General features: G+C 55.3%; 1 protein-coding gene across 1 annotated transcript in view; it reads left to right on the forward strand.

Annotated features, from left to right (window-relative positions):
• TUBGCP3 (tubulin gamma complex component 3) overlaps nucleotides 1–21,766 on the forward strand; it is a 47,640-nt gene that overhangs the window by 24,939 nt on the left and 935 nt on the right. The window contains exons 12-21 of the mRNA XM_058670837.1: nucleotides 8,389–8,499; nucleotides 8,728–8,836; nucleotides 10,669–10,858; nucleotides 12,980–13,115; nucleotides 13,742–13,810; nucleotides 14,469–14,604; nucleotides 17,065–17,153; nucleotides 17,255–17,386; nucleotides 18,321–18,461; nucleotides 19,507–19,623. Coding sequence (XP_058526820.1) covers nucleotides 8,389–8,499; nucleotides 8,728–8,836; nucleotides 10,669–10,858; nucleotides 12,980–13,115; nucleotides 13,742–13,810; nucleotides 14,469–14,604; nucleotides 17,065–17,153; nucleotides 17,255–17,386; nucleotides 18,321–18,461; nucleotides 19,507–19,623 — 1,230 coding nt within the window. The remainder of the gene's footprint in view (nucleotides 1–8,388; nucleotides 8,500–8,727; nucleotides 8,837–10,668; nucleotides 10,859–12,979; nucleotides 13,116–13,741; nucleotides 13,811–14,468; nucleotides 14,605–17,064; nucleotides 17,154–17,254; nucleotides 17,387–18,320; nucleotides 18,462–19,506; nucleotides 19,624–21,766) is intronic.

The raw sequence follows: 21,766 nt of genomic DNA on the forward strand, positions 1-21,766 counted from the left end.
GCACAGCTCGCTGGGCTGTCTGCTCCTTCTGCCCCGGCAGGGATGCTGCGTGCGTCCTCGGAGTGCCGTGTACATTTTGCACCGTTGTGCAGGCCAGTTTTCAGAGCTGTATTGGAGCAGTGGAGCATTGTGACCTAGTTTGAACAGTGGAGGTCCAAGAGGCCAGGTCAGCCTCTTGTCTGTTAGGAAGTTGCTGAGTGGGGACTCCGTCTCCTGAGTGCTAGCCCTGTTCTCTTTCTCCCCTGCCCGCCCCTCTCTTCCCTGGCCTCCTCTCCTCTGTCTTTTTTAAAGATTTATTTTTTTATTTGAAAGGGCAGTTTTTACAGAGGAGAGACAGAGGTGTCCAGTCCACTGTTCACTCCATAAATGAAGCGGCTGTTATAGGAAACTGGTGTCCATATGGGATGTGGCACTTGCAGGCGGAGGATTAGTCTGTGCTGCCACTGCAGTGGCCCCAGCCTGGTTGGCTTCATGGCACAGAATTTGACATGTTTTGCATTGTGTGGTTACTTTATAAATTCAGTTTGTTTAGCTGTGTGCCAACTATGAATGGAATGAGTTCTTTGGGTCTAGGTAATGTGCCTACTGAAATGTTCAGAGTTCTCCTAAAAGCAGAATCTGCCTATCTGTGTCTCCCGTCCCGCGGAAGAAATCACCCGATACTGGAGAGCATTTCAGAGGCACTTTTATTCCAACCTTCAGTTCCCTCTTTGGGGCAGAAGCCCCTGGCTTATATATCCCTCCTATCCGTTAAATCCGTTACCCAGAAGCCTTCAGTTAAGTCAGTTAAGTCCGTTATTTCCGTTACACAGAGAACCTCCTCACCCCTCCCCCAAGGCCCCTGGCTATCTCTCAATCCTCCAATCAGCTTACACGCCTGAGGCAAGCAGTAAAGGGCCAATCACAGGGCACTTCCTGAAACCTGTCTCCAAGAGGAAGTAGGGTCCAGGCATCATCTTAGGGCAGGGCACACGTGCAGTGCTCCCAACATCTGCCCAGTGTAGGAAAAAGGTGGCCAGTCTCCGGCTGCCTCAGTCCCATTACAAAGACTGAAGGATAGGAAGGCATGAGTGACGTGTGCTGGGGGCCCTGGGGTCAGGGAAGAGGGGCCTGGCACTCGTGAGGAGGTGCGCTGCAGGTGACACTGACGGAAGTGCACTGGCACACTCGCTCGACTGTGCTGGTGGGAGTTACCACTGGATGCCAGGCAGCCAGGCTGAGCCCGTGTGTGCAGTGCAGTTGTGTGTGTCAGCAACAGGGGCATGTTGTGGGTGTGCACGTGTGTATGTGTGTGGACAGGGGCTGTGCTGTGGGTGTGCACGTGTGTGTGTGTGGACAGGGGCTGTGCTGTGGGTGTGCACGTGTGTATGTGTGTGGACAGGGGCTGTGCTGTGGGTGTGCATGTGTGTGTGGACAGGGGCTGTGCTGTGGGTGTGCACGTGTGTGTGGACGGGCTGTGCACGTGTGTGTGGATGGGGGCTGTGCTGTGGGTGTGCACGTGTGTGTGTGTGTGTGGACAGGGGCTGTGCTGTGGGTGTGCACGTGTGTGTGTGTGGACAGGGGCTGTGCTGTGGGTGTGCACGTGTGTGGACAGGGGCTGTGCTGTGGATGTGCACGTGTGTGTGGACGGGCTGTGCTGTGGGTGTGCACGTGTGTGTGGACAGGGGCTGTGCTGTGGGTGTGCACGTGTATGTGGACGGGCTGTGCTGTGGGTGTGCACGTGTGTGTGGACAGGGGCTGTGCTGTGGGTGTGCATGTGTGTGTGTGTGTGGACAGGGGCTGTGCTGTGGGTGTGCATGTGCATGTGTGTGTGGACAGGGGCTGTGCTGTGGGTGTGCATGAAGTTGTGTGTGCCTTTCCAGGGTGGGCGCGTTGGTGCGGGTGCTCGGCTCGCCCCCTGCGTCGCAGCCGGCTCTGACAGCAGTGCAGTTCATTCTGGGCAGTCTTTTTCTCCCACTGCAGGGTGGGCCAGTTTTGGCTAGCAGCTCCAAGCTGAACAGAGGTGTTAGTGTTCATAGGATTTGACTCACAGATATTGAAATGTGTGTACTGTTGTGTTCCTACACACACACACAGTCTTGGCAAGTGGAATTGTGTATTGAGGGATGAATATTCTTTTAGTTCAGCTTTTGGAACTCCAGTTTACCCTGCACATCTTAAATGTGTCTGATCTGAAAATCAAAATCCTAAAATGCTCCGAAATTTAAGATGTTTTGATGAGTACTGACAGAGTGGCACAGTGGGACAGTTCCACTTGTGACCTCCGGTGATGGACGTCCCTTGACTCACCGTCTTCCCTGTCAGGCTGAGTGGATGAAGTGCAGAGGCGTTTGTATTTGACTTTAATTGTGGGTCCCCTTGCCAAGATACCTCATTATTGTTCTTATTATTAGATTTATTTATTTACTTTGAAAGTTGCAGTCCCAGGGAGTGGGGTGGACAGAGACTGTTGGCTCACTTTGCCGATGGCCTCCGTGGCCAGTACTGGGCTGGGCTGAAGCCGGGAGCTCATCTGGGTCTCCCATGGGTCCAAGCACTTGAGCCATTTTCTCAGACCATAGTTAGGAAGTTAGGTCGGAACCGGAGCCCCGGTGGGAAGCTGTGTTTTCCCGTCGTCCACATGGTGGCCCAGGCCAGCCAGCCTTGTTAGCTGCACGCACTGCGCCGAAGGACCACCCCGCCTGCTCCTCTTCCCCTTTGGGTTTTCATTGCTGTGCCCTTGGTGTGCTTAATTGGATGCACTGTTTGCGGCGTTACCTGGAGTGTGCGGGCCCTGGGTTTGGGCCAGCTCTCCCTGTTTCTCCTTGTGCTTGCCTGGTCATCTCATTTGTCCATTTTCTTATGGATTTGCCTTTTCTTCCTTAGAACTGAATCATGATTTTAGGCAGACATTTTTTTAAAAGATTTTTTATTTATTTTTATTACAAAGTCAAATATATAGAGAGGAGGAGAGACAGAGAGGAAGATCTTCCATCCGATGATTCACTCCCCAAGTGACCACACAGCCAGTGCTGCGCCAATCTGAAGCCAGGAGCCAGGAACCTCCTCCAGGTCTCCCACAGAGGTGCAGGGTCCCAAGGCTTTGGGCCATCCTCGACTGCTTTCTCAGGCCACAAGCAGGGAGCTGGATAGGAAGTGGGGCTGCTGGGATTAGAACCGGCGCCCATATGGGATCCTGGAGCGTTCAAGGCAAGGACTTTAGCCGCTAGGCCACGCCACAGGGCCCAGGCAGACATATTTGGATCTCTTGTATAAGTAATTGTGCTTTTACTCTTAATTGTTTTTTAGCTCTTTATGTTTGTTCACACCATTTTACACTTACAGAAAACAGTGCTCACACCAGGGGTCACTGGCTGAGGTGGCCCACGCCCAGCCGTGCGGCTGTCGGAGCTGGCTGCGTTCTCTCTTTGGGCCGCGCTGGCGTCTGTTGCCCGGCTGCGGCTGTGCTTGGGGGGCACAGCTTCCCCTCGGCCGTTGCCACGTCAGCGCAGCAGTGGCCGGGTCTCTCCTGACTCCTGTTTACAGGGCCAGCGTCAGAAGGAATGTTGTCATTTTCCTATGTTCCTTTTGCCAAGTTTGTTTTGAAATGTGAATTTAGAACTTTGAAGGATCTTGTTTCCAATCTGTGAATGCTTGAATTACGGCATTTTGAAGCTATCTAAAACTTGTGTCTTTCTAAAGGTCAGTCACAGGCGCACTTTCTCTAACCCCCCATGCTAAAAGCAGCTATTTTCCTTTTTCTTTTTTCTTTTTTTAAGATTTATTTGTTTTTGTTAGCAAGTCAGATATATAGAGAGGAGAAGACAGAGAGGAAGATCTTCCATCTGTTGATTCACTCCCCAAGCGGCCACAACGGCTGGAGCTGAGCTGATCCGCAGCCAGGAGCCAGGAGCCAGGAGCCTTTTCCGGGTCTCCCACGCGGCTGTCCTAAGGCTTTGGGCCGTCCTCAGCTGCTTTCTCAGGCCACAAGCTGGCAGCTGAGTGGGAAGTGGAACAGCATGGGATCCTGGGTGTTCAAGGCGAGGACTTCAGCCACTGGGCCACCATGCCGGGCCCGAGGAGTATTTTTTACCTCCTTCCACTTACACTTAGCGTCTCGGTAGCTTTGTTCAGATCTAGGTTGTGATGTTATCACTGTAAATTTTACGTATGCCATTTGTAAAACTTCCTTCTAAAAATGCATCTGGATTGGCGTCAGATGTGTGGTTTCATTTCTGTGTTCAATGGGTATTATTGCTTACCGCAGTGCTCATAGCAGCTACCAGATTTGAGACACACCTGTGGAAAAGCCTTTGCTGTTTGGCAGAGCCGGGGACCAGCAGCTCACAGCCCCACACTTGGAGTCTCTGGCTTCCCTGTCCCCACACCCTCCTGCAGTCACGGACACAGGATCCCCGTGTTGGACATGGGGTCCTGTGGTATGTTAAGGTGGTCTGCTGTGTGTTCTGTGTATGTTAAAGTGCATTCTGACATCATGGACTTGGAGTCCCCGTGTATGTTAGAGTGGCCAGCTGTGTGTTGTAATTTGTTTGATGTATCTTGGCGCTTTAGCATTTTTGTTGCTTCCCTAAAATGTGTTTTAGCTTTGCCCCGTATGAGCCTTTGTCTCGCACAGCCCAGGCCGCCTGCACGGCCCTGAGGTGGGCAGCCTGCTTGTCCCCTGGGTGGGTAGCCAGCACGCCCCCTCCCCCAGGGTGGGTAACACTCATGGCCTCTGGGGTGGCAATCGACATGGCCCTGGGGTGGCAGCCTGCGTGACCCCGGGATGGCTGCCCATGTGGCCCTGGGGTGGGCAGGCCACAAGGCCCCAAGGTGGGCAGCTGGCATGGCCCAGGGTGGCAGCCCCATCTCTTCTCCAGGTGTGTCTGAGGAGGAGACCTCTCCCAGAAATCTCTCAGTGTGATTGGCAAGTCGAAGGCGGGATCTTTTGTGGCCGATATTAATGGATTCGATTTTTAGAAACTAAGTTGCTCGCTAAGAAAATTACCCTCTTCATTTCTGTTTTAGGATGAGGCCTTGGCATCTGTCCAACAGTTAATGAGAAATCACGTACAATTAGGGTTTTTTTTTTTTTCCCTCAAGCTCTCTGTTTGACATAATGGTGGAAATTGAAGAACCTTGAGTGGGAAATGCATCAATATAATAAAAGCATATTGCAATTATATTCTGACCTTGCTTTTTTCCCTCTATAACTATATATTTTTCACAGAATTAATTATCTTCTGAAGTGTGGTGAGCCCTTTGTGTTTGCTCTGTGGTGTTTGCTAGTTCGGTAACTGCACACAGCTTAGCCCTGGACAAAGCATTGTTTGCAGAACTTACCAAGATGACTGAATTGTCCAGGGTTTTGTGATTGAAATTAAATTTTCCTATGGCTCATACTGATAGAACTCGTACTGTTCTCTGCCAGGGTAAACTGGTGTGTTACGTGTAAAAACTAGGTGTGCATGTAGGTGAGTAACAGAAGCATGGTTTATCGCAGCAGTTAGTCTGTAGACTGAATGGCTGGGAGAGCCAGCCCAGCAGGTGCTACAGGGTGGACGCACCCGGGCTCCAGGGCGGTTCCTCAGGGCTAGGGTCCCAAGGTGGTTGTCCCAGGTGGGGGCTCCTCCCCGGGGGTGCTCAGCGTGGGCCCTCAGGCCAGTCTAAATTCTGCCCCTGTGGGTGGTGATGGCCTCTTTGGCCTGCTGTCTCTCTCAGAGCTGGCTGCATTCTGTGTTCTGGAGTGAATGCCAGAAATCCTCTATCTGGCAGGCAGAGTTACTGAGAGACTAAGAGAGCAAAGGAGATTTCATCTACTGCTTTGGTCATTTCTCAAATGGCTGCAACTGCTGGGGAGGTCAAGGCTAGTGCCAGGAGCTCCATCCAGGTCCCGCTGGGGGCACAAGGGGCCACTCTAGGGCTGGCCTCCCAGGCGCAGAGCAGGGAGCTGGTTTGTAACTGGTGCCTGTATGGAATGTCTGTGTCCGACTAAGTGGGTTAAGCACCTGCACATAATGTAGAGGACAAGTTAGAGTTTGTCAGTCGTTTGATGGATTTCCCTCCGTTCTCACAGGAGTGGATGACTGCTACTGTGTGTCTGTCTCACAGCATGTAAAATATTTTAAACATTATTTTTTCTTGAGGAAGGTAATATTACTTCGTGTCATTTACTTTGATTTGTCTTTAAATCATCTCCACAATCCCTTCATGCTCCTGTTGTAGCTTATGGGTGTACACCTGCTGGGGAGAGAGGAACCTGCTGGGAGAGAACCCTGCTGTGGGAGGACCCTACTGGAGGAGAGGAGAACCTGGGGGGGAGAGGAACCTTGGGGGGGGGGGAGAGGAACCTGCTGGGAGAGAACCCTGCTGTGGGAGGACCCTACTGGAGGAGAGGAGAACCTGGGGGGGAGAGGAACCTTGGGGGGGGAGAGGAACCTGCTGGGAGAGAACCCTGCTGTGGGAGGACCCTACTGGAGGAGAGGAGAACCTGGGGGGGAGAGGAACCTGGGGGGGAGAGGAACCTGGGGGGGAGAGGAACCTGGGGGGGAGAGGAACCTGGGGGGAGAGAGGAACCTTGGGGAGAGAGGAACCTGGGGGGGAGAGGAACCTGGGGGGAGAGAGGAACCTTGGGGAGAGAGGAACCTTGGGGAGAGAGGAACCTTGGGGAGAGAGGAACCTGTGGGGGAGAGGAACCTGTGGGAGAGAGGAACCTGGGGGAGAGAGGAACCTGGGGGAGAGAGGAACCTGGGGGAGAGGAACCTGTGGGGGAGAGGAACCTGTGGGGGAGAGGAACCTGTGGGGGAGAGGAACCTGTGGGGGAGAGGAACCTGGGGGGGAGAGGAACCTGGGGGAGAGAGGAACCTGGGGGAGAGAGGAACCTGTGGGAGAGAGGAACCTGGGGGGGAGAGGAACCTGTGGGGGAGAGGAACCTGGGGGAGAGAGGAACCTGGGGGAGAGAGGAACCTGTGGGGGAGAGGAACCTGTGGGGGAGAGGAACCTGTGGGGGAGAGGAACCTGGGGGAGAGAGGAACCTGGGGGAGAGAGGAACCTGGGGGAGAGAGGAACCTGGGGGAGAGAGGAACCTGGGGGGGAGAGGAACCTGGGGGGGGAGAGGAACCTGGGGGAGAGAGGAACCTGGGGGGGAGAGGAACCTGGGGGGGGGGAGAGGAACCTGGGGGGGGAGAGGAACCTGTGGGGGGAGAGGAACCTGTGGGGGAGGGGAACCTGGGGGGGAGGGGAACCTGGGGGGGAGGGGAACCTGGGGGGGGAGAGGAACCTGGGGGGGGAGAGGAACCTGGGGGGGAGAGGAACCTGGCGGGGAGAGGACGAGAGGAACGGTTTTTGTGATGTCATCTCTGGTAGGGTCTCTAATGGTTAAGAACATGTTTGTTGGTGACAATGTCATTGTAAGTCATTTTCCAATTCCCTTTTCTTAGGCATTAGAGGTGTTCATGTAAGGATGATACTTGAAAATTTATCCTACGGTTTAAATGAAAGTAGCCTTTTGAAATTGTTACTTTTGGTATTTCTTCAAGTCCCCATGTTCCAGTGTTACACTTGTGTTGTAGAGAAGTTAGGGATTCTTTACATCCTCCTGTTGTTTCAGTTAAGCAGTGTAAAAGGTTTTATTTTTAAACAAGTTGGTCAGGCCTGTGCCTTAGTGGTAGCCTTTTCCATCTCGGCTTTCTTCAGATGGTCATGGTTTTTTTGTTTTTTTTGTTTTTTTTTTTTGCTAGTATTGCCACAGGGAGTGTTGGTTAGCACCCTGTTTGCTTGGGGACTCTGGGGTTGGCTGTGAAGGCTTATGGTTTCCTGACTTGGCAGTTCTGGACATAGGAATATAGACTTGAGAGCTCTGGCATCACAGCCTGAGCCTGAGACGTGAGAGTGGCCTCGGATCTGGGACCAATTCAGCATGCCACACAATGCTGCTGTGCTGTGGGCAGCTCTGGGTGGGCACCAGCAGGGGGTGAGCACAGGTCCCATCTGCTGCACCATGTGCACATGTGGTGCTGGGTGCTTCTGTGTCTGTCTGAGGGTGACTGAGTGGAGCTTCTTGATGAGCAGGGCTCCTGACGTGGGGACTTTGCCGAGGAGAGCTGCCTGGGGCAGGCAGAGAGGAGCATGGGTACCAGCTGAATATTCAGGGAGGTCCAGGTGGAGGAGGACACCCCTAGACCAGGTGCCCGGCAGGCAGAGGGCAGTGTGTCTACACTGGGTAGCTGAAGCCCAGAGGAGAACATGTACCTTGGAGAGTACTGCCAGAGGCCAGACAGCCTCTGACTTGGCTGAACGGGGCAGGAGACCCGTTTACATGTCTAGCCTAAGTTAGACTCAGTGTTACTGTTGGAGAACTTCTTGCTCCAGGCAGTGCCTTTTGAGGTTGTGATGTTCTTCTGTGTTCAGTTTTTTGTAGCCTCAGATCCAGCTGTGAAGACAGATCGGCTGTGGCATGACAAGTACACCTTGAGGGCATCAATGATTCCCTCCTTCATGACGATGGATCAATCCAGGAAGGTGGGATATGAGACCGTGGTCCTGCGGTGTGACTGCTGGGTGGGATTGCGTGTTTTTGAACAAAGTCTGTGTTAATTAAAAGCCTTGGTATCTTGCCGTCTGTGGATGCTGTTGGTATTCAGTTTTTAATGCACTAATCTGAGGAACCAGTATCTGCAGGCACGGATCTACTGTATGTCTGCATGCTGGATTTCACGGACAGGTGATCATAGGATGTTTCCTGTTTAGGTGCTCTTGATAGGAAAATCGATAAACTTTCTACACCAAGTGTGCCACGACCAGACCCCCACAACCAAGATGATAGCTGTGACCAAGTCTGTGGAGTCCCCACAGGACGGTGCGTATGATGGGGTGGGGACATGCTGACTGTCACCATACTACACAGTTACATGGGGGGGCATGCTGACTGTCACTGCACTACACAGTTACACAGGGGACGTGCTGACTGTCACTGCACAGTTACACAGGGGACGTGCTGACTGTCACCGCACTACACAGTTACATAGTTTGTAGCAGTGAGTGAAACAGGGGTTTTATTTGAGTTAAGCAGTTGTTGTGTGACAGTGTACCAAAATGAGAAGATAAAGGACGTGGGGGTGGTTGGGCCTCACGTTCCAGCAGGTAGCAGGTGTCGAAAACCTCTTTTGTCCACTAAGCTCTGGGCCCATGTCTGCCTGCGTGGCGGGGGCTGTGCCGGGTGTCACACCCTGCACTTTCTCTGGGAACATGGGGTATTTTGTGGATGTTCTAGGTCTGTAGCTTTTAACCTTACTCAGTTTCTTATATTGTGGTGTCATCCTGCGTCATTCAAAATTTAAGTTTGCGTGTGACATTGTGGTGGTTACAGGAAAGACAATATGGATTCATCACAAGGTGCGTTCCTTCTGACGGTGACTCACCGTCCCAGCAGGGCGGCAGTGCTACGCATGTGCTTTCCTGGGGGAACAGAGGCACGTGTGACCTGGGCCAGTCACAGGCTCTCTTCTCTCCTGGTCCCTGCTTGGGGGAACAGAGGCACGTGTGACCTGGGCCAGTCACAGGCTCTCTGCTCTCCTGGTCCCTGCTTGGGGGAACAGAGGCTAGTACTGAGTCCCTTTTCTTGAATGGAAATCTCAGCTCAAGGAAAGATGTGGGGGAAGATTGATGAGGAGTGACACTGCCAGTTGTAAACCCTGTAGAGCTACAGCAATGAGACGCCTACGTGAGCTCCGTGCACAGGGCCCGGGTCAGCCCGAGCAAGCTCCCTAGCGTGCCTGGGCCCGATCTCCCACAGCCTGTGTGATGGGTGGTGTGGCTGTAGGGTAGGTCCCATTCCTGATCTCCCACAGCCTGTGTGATGGGCGGTGTGGCTGTAGGGTAGGTCCCATTCCTGATCTCCCACAGCCTGTGTGATGGGGGTGTGGCTGTAGTGTAGGCCCTGGCCCTAATCTCCCACAGCCTGTGTGATGGAGGGTGTGGCTGTAGGATAGGTCCCGGCCCTGATCTCCCACAGCCTGTGTGATGGAGGTATGGCTGTAGGATAGGTTCCAGCCCTGATCTCCCACAGCCTGTGTGATGGAGGGTGTGGCTGTAGGGTAGGTCCCATTCCTGATCTCCCATAGCCTGTGTGATGGGGATGTGGCTGTAGGGTAGGTCCTATTCCTGATCTCCCACAGCCTGTGTGATGGGGATGTGGCTGTAGGATAGGTTCCAGCCCTGATCTCCCACAGCCTGTGTGATGGAGGGTGTGGCTGTAGGGTAGGTCCCATTCCTGATCTCCCATAACCTGTGTGATGGAGGGTGCGGCTGTAGGGTAGGTCCCATTCCTGATCTCCCATAGCCTGTGTGATGGGGATGTGGCTGTAGGGTAGGTCCTATTCCTGATCTCCCACAGCCTGTGTGATGGAGGGTGTGGCTGTAGGATAGGTCCCAGCCCTGATCTCCCACAGCCTGTGTGATGGAGGGTGTGATGTAGGATAGGTCCTGGCCTTGATCCAGTCGTAGGCCTGACTGCACAGGCTGCCTATTACTGATTTCTTCACTTAGCGGGGGAGACAAGCAGTAGCTACGTGTGCTCCGTGTCCAGTGGCCGTGAACCCCTCGGGTTGGAGTGTGTTGGCAGTGCTGTCTGTGGTGCCCACTGTTCATAGTCAGAGTGGCTCAGTGTGTATGTGCTGTGTCCCCTCCCAGCTGCAGACCTGTTCACAGAGCTGGAGACCGCATTCCAAGGGAGAATTGATACCGCCTACCTTGAGACCAGCAAGCACCTCCTGGATGTGCTGAGCAGGAAGTACGGCCTGCTGGACCACATGCAGGCCGTGCGGCGCTACTTGCTGCTCGGCCAGGGCGACTTTGTGCGACACCTGATGGATCTGCTCAAGTAAGAGGCGGCGTGGTGCGGATGGGGCTCTGCGCGCCGGGAAGTGTGGCACTGTCCAGTGCAAAGAATGTACGACCTCAGGGTAGCGTGAGTCGAGTCGTTCTAGATGAGCATGTCTCAGGTCTGGATGCAGAGGCAGGACTACAGTGATCGCTGAAGTTGGTACCCTCATGGCAGGCTCGTGTGGTGCCTTCGTTGTCGGCACCTCGGGCGCCTTGGGAACTGGAATGTGAAGTGTCTGCTCACAATCCAAAGTCTGTTGTGTGAAAGATGGTACTTAGTTGAGAGACAGAGGAAGAGGCCTTCCGTCCGTGGCCTGCTGCCCGGCGACCCGGCAGCTACACTGCACGCTTCAGGCTGAGTTCCAGCTGCGGCCTTGCCTTTGCTTCTTGGCTTTCTCATGGACTCTCCTGCCCAGAATGGGGTGCCAGAGAGCCAGCTGTGCACCCGGGCATGGAGGTGGAAAGGGCCCCAGACAGCACTGAGTGCCAGAGAGCCAGCTGTGCTCCTGGGCATGGAGGTGGAAAGGGCCCCAGACAGCACTGGGTGCCAGAGAGCCAGCTGTGCACCCGGGCATGGAGGTGGACAGGGCCCCAGACAGCACTGGGTGCCAGACAGCCAGCTGTGTACCTGGCATGGAGGTGGACAGGACCGCAGTCAGGGCTGGGTGCCAGAGAGCCAGCTGTGCACCCGGGCATGGAGGTGGAAAGGGCCCCAGACAGCACTGAGTGCCAGAGAGCCAGCTGTGCTCCTGGGCATGGAGGTGGAAAGGGCCCCAGACAGCACTGGGTGCCAGAGCCAGCTGTGCTCACGGGCTGTGCCCATGGGACTTTTATTTGGGTGTTTTTAGAAGTGGAAGCTTCTCATTCTGTGGCCATTTAGATCTTAAGGCAGTGAGATGTGCCTTCTAGGACACTGTGGAATCTTGCTGGAGTGTCATAGCAGCAGTGGCTGTAGTCCATTGGTCCTCACGCCTCAGGGAGCTGAGTGAGGGTGCTGGGCCCACGGCTGCAGGCAGAGCTGCTCTGGGAGGTGTGCCTCTAGTTGCCAGGGTTGTTTTTTTAAGTTTATTTTTATTGGAAAGGCAGATTTACAGAAAGAAGGAGAGATACAGAGAAAGATCTTCTGTCCACCTGTTCAGTCCCCAAATGGCCACAATGGTCAGGCCTGGGCAGATCCAAAGTTAGGAACTTCTTCTGGGTCTCCCTTGCGAGCACAGGGTCCCAAGGCTTTGGGCTGTCTTCCACTGCTTTCCCAGGCCACAAGCAGGGAGCTGGATGGGAAGTGGGGCAGCTCAGATGTGAACCGGTGCTCTTGTGGAATCCCAGTGCTTCGAGAGATTAGCCAGTTGAGTCGTTGAGTTGGGTTTGCAGTCGGCTCAGAATGTGGAGGACATTGGAGTGTTGAGGCAGCAGCAGCTGAGTTACAGCGTTCCTCAGGTTAGCTCGTGGAACGGGTGCTTTTCTGCCATTGTAGATGCTTATGGTTGGACCCAGTGCCCCACCACTTCCTTCCTGTGGGTGGGGGAAAGTTTGTAGGCAAGTGCCCTGCCAGTGTGGCAGTCAGGACCTCTGATTGTGCCTGGTGGAGTGTGTGCTGTGTGTCGGTGTGGCCGAGGAGAGCCAGGCATGAACATCCTGATCACCTTGTGTGTGCTGCATTCGGACGATTACAACATGAAGTATCTGAGGATAAACCCAAGAGCAGCATCAGTGTGCCTGCCCAGCATTGGACACATTTTGTATGCCCCTGTGGGTTGGCATGTCCTGTACCCCACCAGCTCTGGATCACAAAGGGGCAGCTCACCCTCAGCAGTGTCATGTGTCCAGTGGGGGCTAAGGAGGACTTTCTTTGGAGTCCAAGGAAAGCTGCCACGCGCCAGTCTCATGTCTGCAAGCTTTGCTCGTGTGGGTGTGCTGAAGGTCTTGAGGTTGACTTGTGTGTGGATGAGTGCTGGGCCTGCAGAGCTTGGTGTGTGCAGTGAGTGTGCAGTGGGAGGCTCTTGTTTCATGTTACTGTGCTGTCCCTGTTGTCTCGTCTGCTGCTAGAATTGAACTCTAACTTTTAGTATTTTTTTAAAGAATTTTTAATGACGTAAGTAATGTTTCTTTACTTGTGAAGACCAGAACTTGTCCGCCCGGCTACGACCTTGTATCAGCATAACCTGACTGGGATTCTGGAGACCGCCGTCAGGGCCACTAACGCTCAGTTTGACAGCCCCGAGATCCTCAGGCGGCTGGACGTGAGGCTGCTCGAGGTAGGCAGCTGCGCTGGGCCACCAGCCGCGCCGGAGGGTCCAGTGGCGTTTCCTTGTCAGCAAGGGGCCCGTGTCCTCGTCATTCCTGCATGTGAGCAGTGAGCAGGCCTCCTCCCTGCCAAGCTAGTGCCCACAGGACTACTGGGCTGCGGCTGGGTAAACCAAGCAAGGCTCTCGCCCAGGCTCCACTGCCGGGCCTGGTAAACTGCACCTGCTGCTCTCAGTAAGCGCGACAGAAGGCATGGGGTGTTGGGGGCACGTATTGATGCTGTGTGCTCATCAGAGACTCCACACACTTCCGTGTGGTGGGAGGTGGCTCTCTGGGACAGGGGCACGCTGACAAGGCTGTCGTGCCTCAGCAGAGCATACTGGTTTCCTCAAGTGCTCTCTCTGGTTGCTGTGCTCCGGGTGCTGTGAGTGGCGGTGACACGTGTAAGGGCCATGGGGGAGAGCCGTTGCCAGCCACTGAGAGAACTTCATGTGTGCCTGTTGGTGAGGACACACGCGTCGAGGGGCGATTGTCCCCGGCTCTCACAAAGCTCACCTACACCTCTGGGGGGCTTTAAGTACGGAGAGGCCCTTGTTCCCCACCATCGGCTCCAAGCCTTGTCTCTGTTTGTGTCTAGGTGTCTCCGGGGGACACGGGCTGGGATGTCTTCAGCCTGGACTACCATGTGGACGGACCCATAGCCACTGTAGGTGACTGCGGTGTGTGCTGTTGGCTTTGTGTAAGAACTCCTGGGTCGGGAATGCCGGGCACCCTCTCTGAAGACGGGCCAGAGCTGCATCTGTGTGCAGTTCTCCCTGAGTGCTGGGATACATCTGGACATGCAGGCTGCAGGTGGTCCTTCCATCTGCATCTGGCAGAGGGAGAACAGGTACCCCACATCCATGCCACATGCACCGGGTCCCACAAACCCTGCTCCTCTTGCACTTGGCATATGCTCACATGAGGAGTTTGCAGATTCTCTGACTCCGGGCTCTGTGGGTGTCCCGTGTCTTTATCTTGCAGCTCTGACCTTCCCCATCCCCGCTCCCATTCCTCCTCGGGTGATACCATGGCCAGGTGCCCTAAAAGGAGGCCTTCCGAGGTGGCACGGCCTGAAGGCTCAGCAGGCCTTCTCACTGCCCTGAAGCTTGCCAGCTCAGTAGCAGCCGTGACTAGATGCAGCAGGCCTGGGGAGCACCTGTGGGGAACTTGGTGTAAAACCCTGCCTTGCCTTGTGAGCTTGCTGGGTCGTGGGCGTGCCCGAGCTGTGCTGTGTTGGGTCCTGGTGTTCTCTGCAGAAGTGCCTGGGCTGTGAGCGCTGTGTCGGGGTGGAGGCCAACCAGTCCGGGTCCTCCTTCCGGCAGGTGTTCACTCGAGAATGCATGAGCCACTACCTGAGGGTTTTTAACTTCCTCTGGAGAGCCAAGCGCATGGAGTACATCCTCACCGACATCCGGAAGGGGCACATGTGCAACGCCAAGCTCCTGAGGGCCCTGCCAGGTGAGGCCTGCGGGCAGCAGGGAGCCCTGCCAGGTGAGGCCTGCGGGCAGCGGGGAGCCCGTGGGTGGGACCTGCAGACAGCAGGGAGCCCTGCCAGGTGAGGCCTGCGGGCAGCGGGGAGCCCTGCCAGGTGAGGCCTGCGGGCAGCGGGGAGCCCGTGGGTGGGACCTGCAGGCAGCAGGGAGCCCTGCCAGGTGAGGCCTGCAGGCAGCGGGGAGCCCTGCCAGGTGAGGCCTGCGGGCAGCGGGGAGCCCTGCCAGGTGAGGCCTGCGGGCAGCGGGGAGCCCGTGGGTGGGACCTGCAGGCAGCAGGGGTCCCTGCCAGGTGAGGCCTGCGGGCAGCGGGGAGCCCGTGGGTGGGACCTGCAGGCAGCAGGGAGCCCTGCCAGGTGGGGCCTGCAGGCAGCAGGGAGCCCTGCCAGGTGAGGCCTGCGGGCAGTGGGGAGCCCGTGGGTGGGGAGTGCAGTTCAGAACAAAAGCTGAGTCAGGTTCTTTTTTTTTTCTTTTAAAATATTCCTGTCTGTAACGTTTTTTTTTTCCACTTCAGTTTCCATATGCATACTTCTTTTGGAATTGCCGATTTTAAATTATTTGAAAAGTACAGGGAGGCGTTGTTGTGGCGGATTTTGAAACCCCCAGATAATCATCAGTCTGAAGTTAGTCCTGAGGCATAAAGGTGGTTTATTTAGGATAACCTAGGTTTCCCAGCCACCTCCCCCAGCCCAGCATGGCTGGGCGGGGGAGGGGCAGCCGCTGCAAGATCAGCAGGGAAGACAAAAGGGAGAGAGAGAGAGAGAGAGAGGAGGAGAGAGAGCCAAAGCCCTCTGTTCTTATACATCTCAGGCTATTAATTATACAGTCATGATTTAGCAGGCTTCTATTGGTGGGTTTGAAACTAGCAACTTTCAATAAGTACAAATCGATGAGCTAGAGGGCAGTGGATCTTATCAAACACCAGGTACCTCCTTCCTGAGGAGTGGTCTGCCTACGTGACCTGTCAGGTGTCCTGCCGGGTGTCCCGTAGACTGTCAGGCCTGGAGTTCACACAGCCCCCAGCCAAGCCATTAAGGCAGAATCACAAAAGGCAGAAAACATCTAGGTTCTTCAGCATCAGCACAAGGGCTTAGGAGACTAATCCTCCACCTTTGGTGCTGGCATCCCATTCGGGTGCTGGTTCTAGTCCCAGCTGCTCCACTTCTGATCCAGTTTCCCAGCTCCCTGCTTGTGGCCTGGGAAAGCAGCAGAGAATCGCCCAAGTCCTTGGGACTCTGCACTCGTGTGGGAGACTGAAAGAAACTCCTGGCTCCTGGCTTTGGATTGGCTCAGCTCCGAACATTGTGGTCACTTGGGGAGTGAACCAGCGGATGGAGATCTTTGTTGCCCCATGTTTCAAATGAAATAAAAATAATTTTTGTTACGTGAAAAAAAGAAAGCAGAAGTACAGGAAAAGAGAGTGAGAAGTCTTCTGTCCTGGTGTGCTTCCCAGGTGCTGCGGCAGCCTGAGCTGGGAACTGCACCAGCCGCCCTGTGGGTGCCAGGGTCCCAAAGAGCTCAGGCAGCTGAGGGTGCCTCTGAGCAGGAAGCTGTATCGGAGGAGAGAGCCTGTGCCCCAACCTTCCGGTGTGGGCTGGGTGCCTGACCTCCAGCGTGCTTGTTGTTGAGGACAACCGGTTACTAAGTCTGCCTTATTGCAAATGTACTTTGAATTTTAATTAAGTAACGTTTGGGATTAATTGTTCATAAAGCAGGCCATCCCTCAGGACCTGCCCCTCCTGTCTCCTGTCCCCAGGGTCCAGGTCAGGGCCTCTCAGGACCTGCCCCTCCTGTCTCCTGTCCCCAGGGACCAGGTCAGGGCCTCTCAGGACCTGCCCCTCCTGTCTCCTGTCCCCAGGGACCAGGTCAGGGTCTCTCAGGACCTGCCCCTCCTGTCTCCTGTCCCCAGGGACAAGGTCAGGGTCTCTCAGGACCTGCCCCTCCTGTCTCCTGTCCCCAGGGACCAGGTCAGGGTCTCTCAGGACCTGCCCCTCCTGTCTCCTGTCCCCAGGGACCAGGTCAGGGCCTCTCAGGACCTGCCCCTCCTGTCTCCTGTCCCCAGGGTCCAGGTAAGGGCCTCTCAGGACCTGCCCCTCCTGTCTCCTGTCCCCAGGGTCCAGGTCAGGGTCTCTTGTACCTCTGGCAGCAGGGGCAGCACATGGTTCCTGCACAGCAGAGCTCACATGCCACTCAGTCTGCGTTGTCCTCATGACTAGAGGCCTTTTGTTTCAAACCTTCCTTGCCAGGTCCTTTATGGTAGAATGGTGTTGTGGGACGTCCTGGGTGCCTGAGGGTCACGGAGATTGATGGAGGTGCTTTCCTGCTAAGGGGTCGAATAAAGCCAGCACCTTAGAGTGCTGGGCTGCCAGCAGTGGACGGGGGAGGCTGAGGGCCCATCATGACTGAAGCCTGCTCTCCGGCCCTACAGAGTTCTCTGGGGTGTTGCACCAGTGCCACATCCTGGCCTCCGAGATGGTGCACTTCACCCACCAGATGCAGTACTACATCACTTTCGAGGTGCGTCTCCTGCTGGGCTGTGCTTGCCTGGGGGTTGGGTCCTGGGCTCTCCCACCATGGGGGTTGGCGGGCCTGACCTGCCTCTCTCTTGGCGTCTGCAGGTGCTGGAATGTTCTTGGGATGAACTCTGGAACAAGGTGCAGCAGGCCCAGGACCTGGATCACATCATAGCCGCACACGAGGTCTTCCTGGACACCATCATTTCCCGTTGCCTGCTGGACGCTGACTCCAGGGTAAGGCCTGGGCTGTGCTCTCTGACATGGCGCCTTTGCTTGTGCCTGTATTCCCAGGAGGCTGTTCTGTTTTTCTTCTTTATTGGAAAGTCAATTACAGAGGAGAGACAGAGAGATAGCTCTTCCATCTACTGGTTCACTGCCCAAGTGGCCGCAGTGGCCGGAGCTGAGCCGACCTGAAGCCAGGAGCCAGGAGCTTCTTCCGGGTCTGCCCGTTCCAGTTGCTGATGGGTGTATGACCTGAGGCTGCAGAGGGAAGGTCCTGCTTCCCCAGTGCATCTGCTCTGGGACTGCTGGGTGTGTGTGGTTGTAACACGCCTGAGGGGCTGTGGCTGAGGACTTGGTCGGCCCGTCCTCTGAGCCTGCTGGGAGGAGCTCCTGGAGATGTGGACAGTGGCCTTGCTGGCCTTTTACATAGGGACACTTTGTTTCTGTTAAGCCACTCTTGTTGCTGTTGCAAGCAGTGCTATTTGCTCTTTAAAAACCTGCTGAATTTGATTTTTGTGTGTTGTTCAGTTTGCTTTTCCATAGTCCATGTCTGATTTTGCTATCTGTTAGAAAGATTGAAGTGCTGCCCCTTGCTCTCATCTTTGCAGTGGTTCCACTCCTGACTCGGGGGGCTGTCTGGCTTTGGAATTGGGGTCAGAGGTTCATAGGCTGAGGTTGGAGTGAAACTTGGAGGGAATTGCCTTGGGGACCTGGCACCTCACCGGACGGGGGACTCGTGTGTGGCCTGTGGCCAGAGCACACACGAGGCTGTGGAATCGGCAGGGAGACAAGGCCCACGGGAGGGGTCCCGCAGGCAGCGCATGGGCAGGGCCCGACCCGGAGTGCCAGTCCATCTCGCGCTAGCTTTGGACAAGCCACCCCCGAACCTCAGCAGCTGTCGTCTAGTTCCAGCACGGCCAGCCTTCTGACGACCGTGTCTCCTCAGGTCCTTCTGAACCAGCTCCGAGCCGTGTTTGACCAAATCCTTGAGCTACAGAGTGCCCAGGACGCCATCTGCAGGGCTGCCCTGGAGGAGCTGCAGAGGCGCCTGCAGTTCGAGGAGAGGAAGAAGCAGCGAGAGGAGGAGGTCTGGCTTTCGCGGTGGGGGTGTGTCTGTTGAGGAGGTGGTCATACCAGCATGTGGCCATCTTGCCGCAGTCTCCCTCGTGCTCAGCCTTGCTTGTGGCTGTGTCATGGTCCTGCGGAAGCCATCGAGGGGTCCCAGTGGGCGGTCCTTCCTGGAGCAAGCCCAGTGCTGCTGCGCGTGTGACTGAGAGCTGCTGGCTGTGCGCACACACAGGAGCTAAGCTCTGTGAAGGGCAGCTCACATGAGGGAGAGAGGCGTGTGACCTTCTGTCCATGCCACAGTGGACCAGTTCTGATCAGAACTGCTGGAGATGTAGCTGGGTGGCTTGCCTACTGACAGTGGCTGTGTCCTGCAGAGCGGCCCCGGGGGCCAGGGTCAGAGAGCTGGGCCCTCCCAGGCGGGACCAGCCTTTTCCATATCCCATTCCAGAAGCACCCTGAAGCTGTAATCAAAACCTGGAAGAAGGAAACAGTTCTGGAAAAATCTTAAATAAGATGTGGGTGAAAAACCCTAACGATTGAAAAAGACAAATGCCAGGGTTCAGGAATCAAGCGACGTGACACACTGTGGCATTTGATAGATGATTTCGTGAAATGTCTCCTGCCGGCTAGCAGGCTCAGACTGGCACTGACTGCAGAAATTGTCTTACGCATAGACACATGGTGCTGCCAGAGGGTAGGGAAATGTACGCTGCTTCAAGGGGTCAAGGAGGGCAGGCCTGAGGGTGCCCATCCTGGGACCTGTGGTCCTCTAGTGGATGGTGCGGCTCGAGGGTGCGCGCCCTTGGAATCTGGTTTCTTTTCCTTGGAGATGCGCAGGGAATGCATAGGCCCCAGGAATGCACTGCGTGTTGCTGGTGCTGTGATAGCTGGTGCTGTGTCTGGTCAGCACGGCAGCTCTGCCTGCTCCAGGGGTTCCTGTCGAGGTACTGTGGGGTCATCGCTAGAGAGCGTGTTGAGTGGAACTTGTCCCGGTGTGGTGGGCAGCACAGCAGTATGGGTTGGGTTCCCTCTGAGACGCTTGGTGCGTGCACTTGGTTTTGCAGGGCCAGTGGGGAGTCACGGCAGCGGAGGAGGAGGAGGAGAACAAGCGGATTCGAGAATTCCAGGAATCCATCCCCAAAATGTGCTCACAGTTGCGAATACTGACGCATTTCTACCAGGTACGTTTGTGTGCCAGCACCGTCCACATCACAGTGCAGCAGAGCAGGCAGAAGGACGCCCACCCCTTGTGCCCCGTTGCTTCCAATCTTGGCAACATGTTGGCATCCCCAGGGCGAGCTGTAGGCTGTATCCTTGGTCCTGGGAGCTCTGGGAGTCCTGGTCTCATTTGGAAGCCCACAGTCTCGTGCTTGTCCGCATGTCAAGTGGACAGCACCTTGACCGTCACAGGCCGCAGCCAGCCCCAGTGCAGGTGGATCTTGGGCGGCTCCCCACCAGCCAGGACCTCTCCTGCTTCATTTGTTTCTCAGGGCAGTCTTCGTGTCTGGTAACTTGTGGACACACTGAGCATTGAGCTCCCCCCCAAAGCTTTAGATGCCGTGCTGCTGTGTGCAGGCAGCTGCATGGCTGGTAACTTGTGGACACGTTGGCTTTAGACGCCGTGCTGCTGTGTGCAGACAGTTGCGTGTCTGTTGTGGAGGCTGCTGGCAGCTTGCCAAGGTCCCCGACTGGCCCAGTGTGTGTCTCTGTCCCTTCTTAAGTGACTCTACTCCCACAGGTTTTCTAAGGGGCAGTGAGGACTGGCTTGGCTGCATGCAGGGATTACCTGGTTAGGTAGGAGTGGACGTGAAAGCCATCCGATGCAGGGAGCCTGTGGTGCTGCTGTTCACACTGTGGGACCTGGACATGGGGTGGTAGGTTCCACACACGGGAAACAGAGCTGGGTGACCTCCCGGCAGGAGGGTGCACTCCAGGCACTGGCCATGTGCTCGTTTCTGCGGGAGGTTCCATGTCTTTCCCAGCCTGGATCGGCACAGTCCCAGCGTCGCTCAGACCACAGCCCTGTCTTTGTGGTAAATCACCACTCTGGATGCCTTGTTACCCTCAAAAGGCCTTTTCTCCCCTCAGTGGTGCCCACAGCACAAGGTGCCAGTGGCTGGTAGTGCAGCCGAGTACGCAGCAGGGGTCGACGTCCATGCCTGCGGAGTTGTCCTGCAGAGCGGTCCTCCATCACCTGGACAGAGCCTTCTCTCAACACAGGTGGACCCTCCTATACACACCTGCCCCCAGCCTCCTACTGAGTCCACCTGCAAGTGGTGTCTGGTTTTAGATTTCTTGATTTTTTTGAAAGGCACACTAAAAGAACCACAGATCTACGTGTTGATGAGAGCCGGGGCTGGGCCAGGCTGGGCCAGCCTGACACCAGAAGCCCCAGAGCTCCAGCCATGTCTCCCTCTTGCGTGTCGGGGTCCAGGTATGTGGCCTCATCCACTAGTGTTTCTGTCCTAGCTGTTGAGGAATCCTTAGTTTTCCACGGTAGTGACACTACTTTGTATTCTTTCCAAGAGTCCGCATCCTCGCCAGCCCTTGTTGTCTGGTCTCCTTGTTGGCGGTCAGTGGGACTGGAGGGGGACGGCAGCTCTCTGTCATTCGGATTGCCACCTCCTGGTGGTCAGTGGGACTGAAGGGGGATGGCGGTTCTCTGTCATTCGGATTGCTACCTCCTGGTGGTCAGTGATGTAAAACTCTTGCCACCCAGTTGCGTGTTTCCTTTGAGGTGTTCAGAGCCGCCACGATATTCCAATTATCACCTGTTGATCAGCTGGTTTCCTCTGCTGCAGACCGTCTGTGTTCCAGAACATGTTGCTAAGCCTTTGGTCTCGTCTGTCCTGCTGCTCTGTGTATCTGCTCTGTGCCAAGACTGCGTCTTGATTGCTCAGCTTTGTAGTATGTTTAGAAGTCAGGTGGTGTGATGTCTTCCGCCCCGCAAGTGTCCTTCTGGAGATTGCTTTGACTGTCTTGTGGGTCTTCTGGAGTCCTGTACAAATTTTAATAGTATTTTTCCTCTAGTCATTTGACAAATGTCTTTGGCATTTTAATAGGGATTTTTATTTATCTGTGAGTCAATCAGTTTGGGTCATTGTGGCCCTGAGCTCTGTACGTGGCTTTGCTCTTGGTTTCCTTGTAGAACTTGGGGACAAAGCAGAAATCCCTTTGGTCAATGTGTTCATGGCTTCTATTTGTAAGAATATTAATTCTTGGGCTCGGCAGCGTGGCCTAGTGGCTAAGGTCCTCGCCTTGATCCCATATGGCCGCTGGTTCTAATCCCGGCAGCTCCACTTCCTCTCTATCTCTCCTCCTCTC

This window comes from Ochotona princeps, chromosome 12, assembly GCF_030435755.1.
Source record: "Ochotona princeps isolate mOchPri1 chromosome 12, mOchPri1.hap1, whole genome shotgun sequence".
Taxonomy (NCBI): Eukaryota; Metazoa; Chordata; class Mammalia; order Lagomorpha; family Ochotonidae; genus Ochotona; species Ochotona princeps.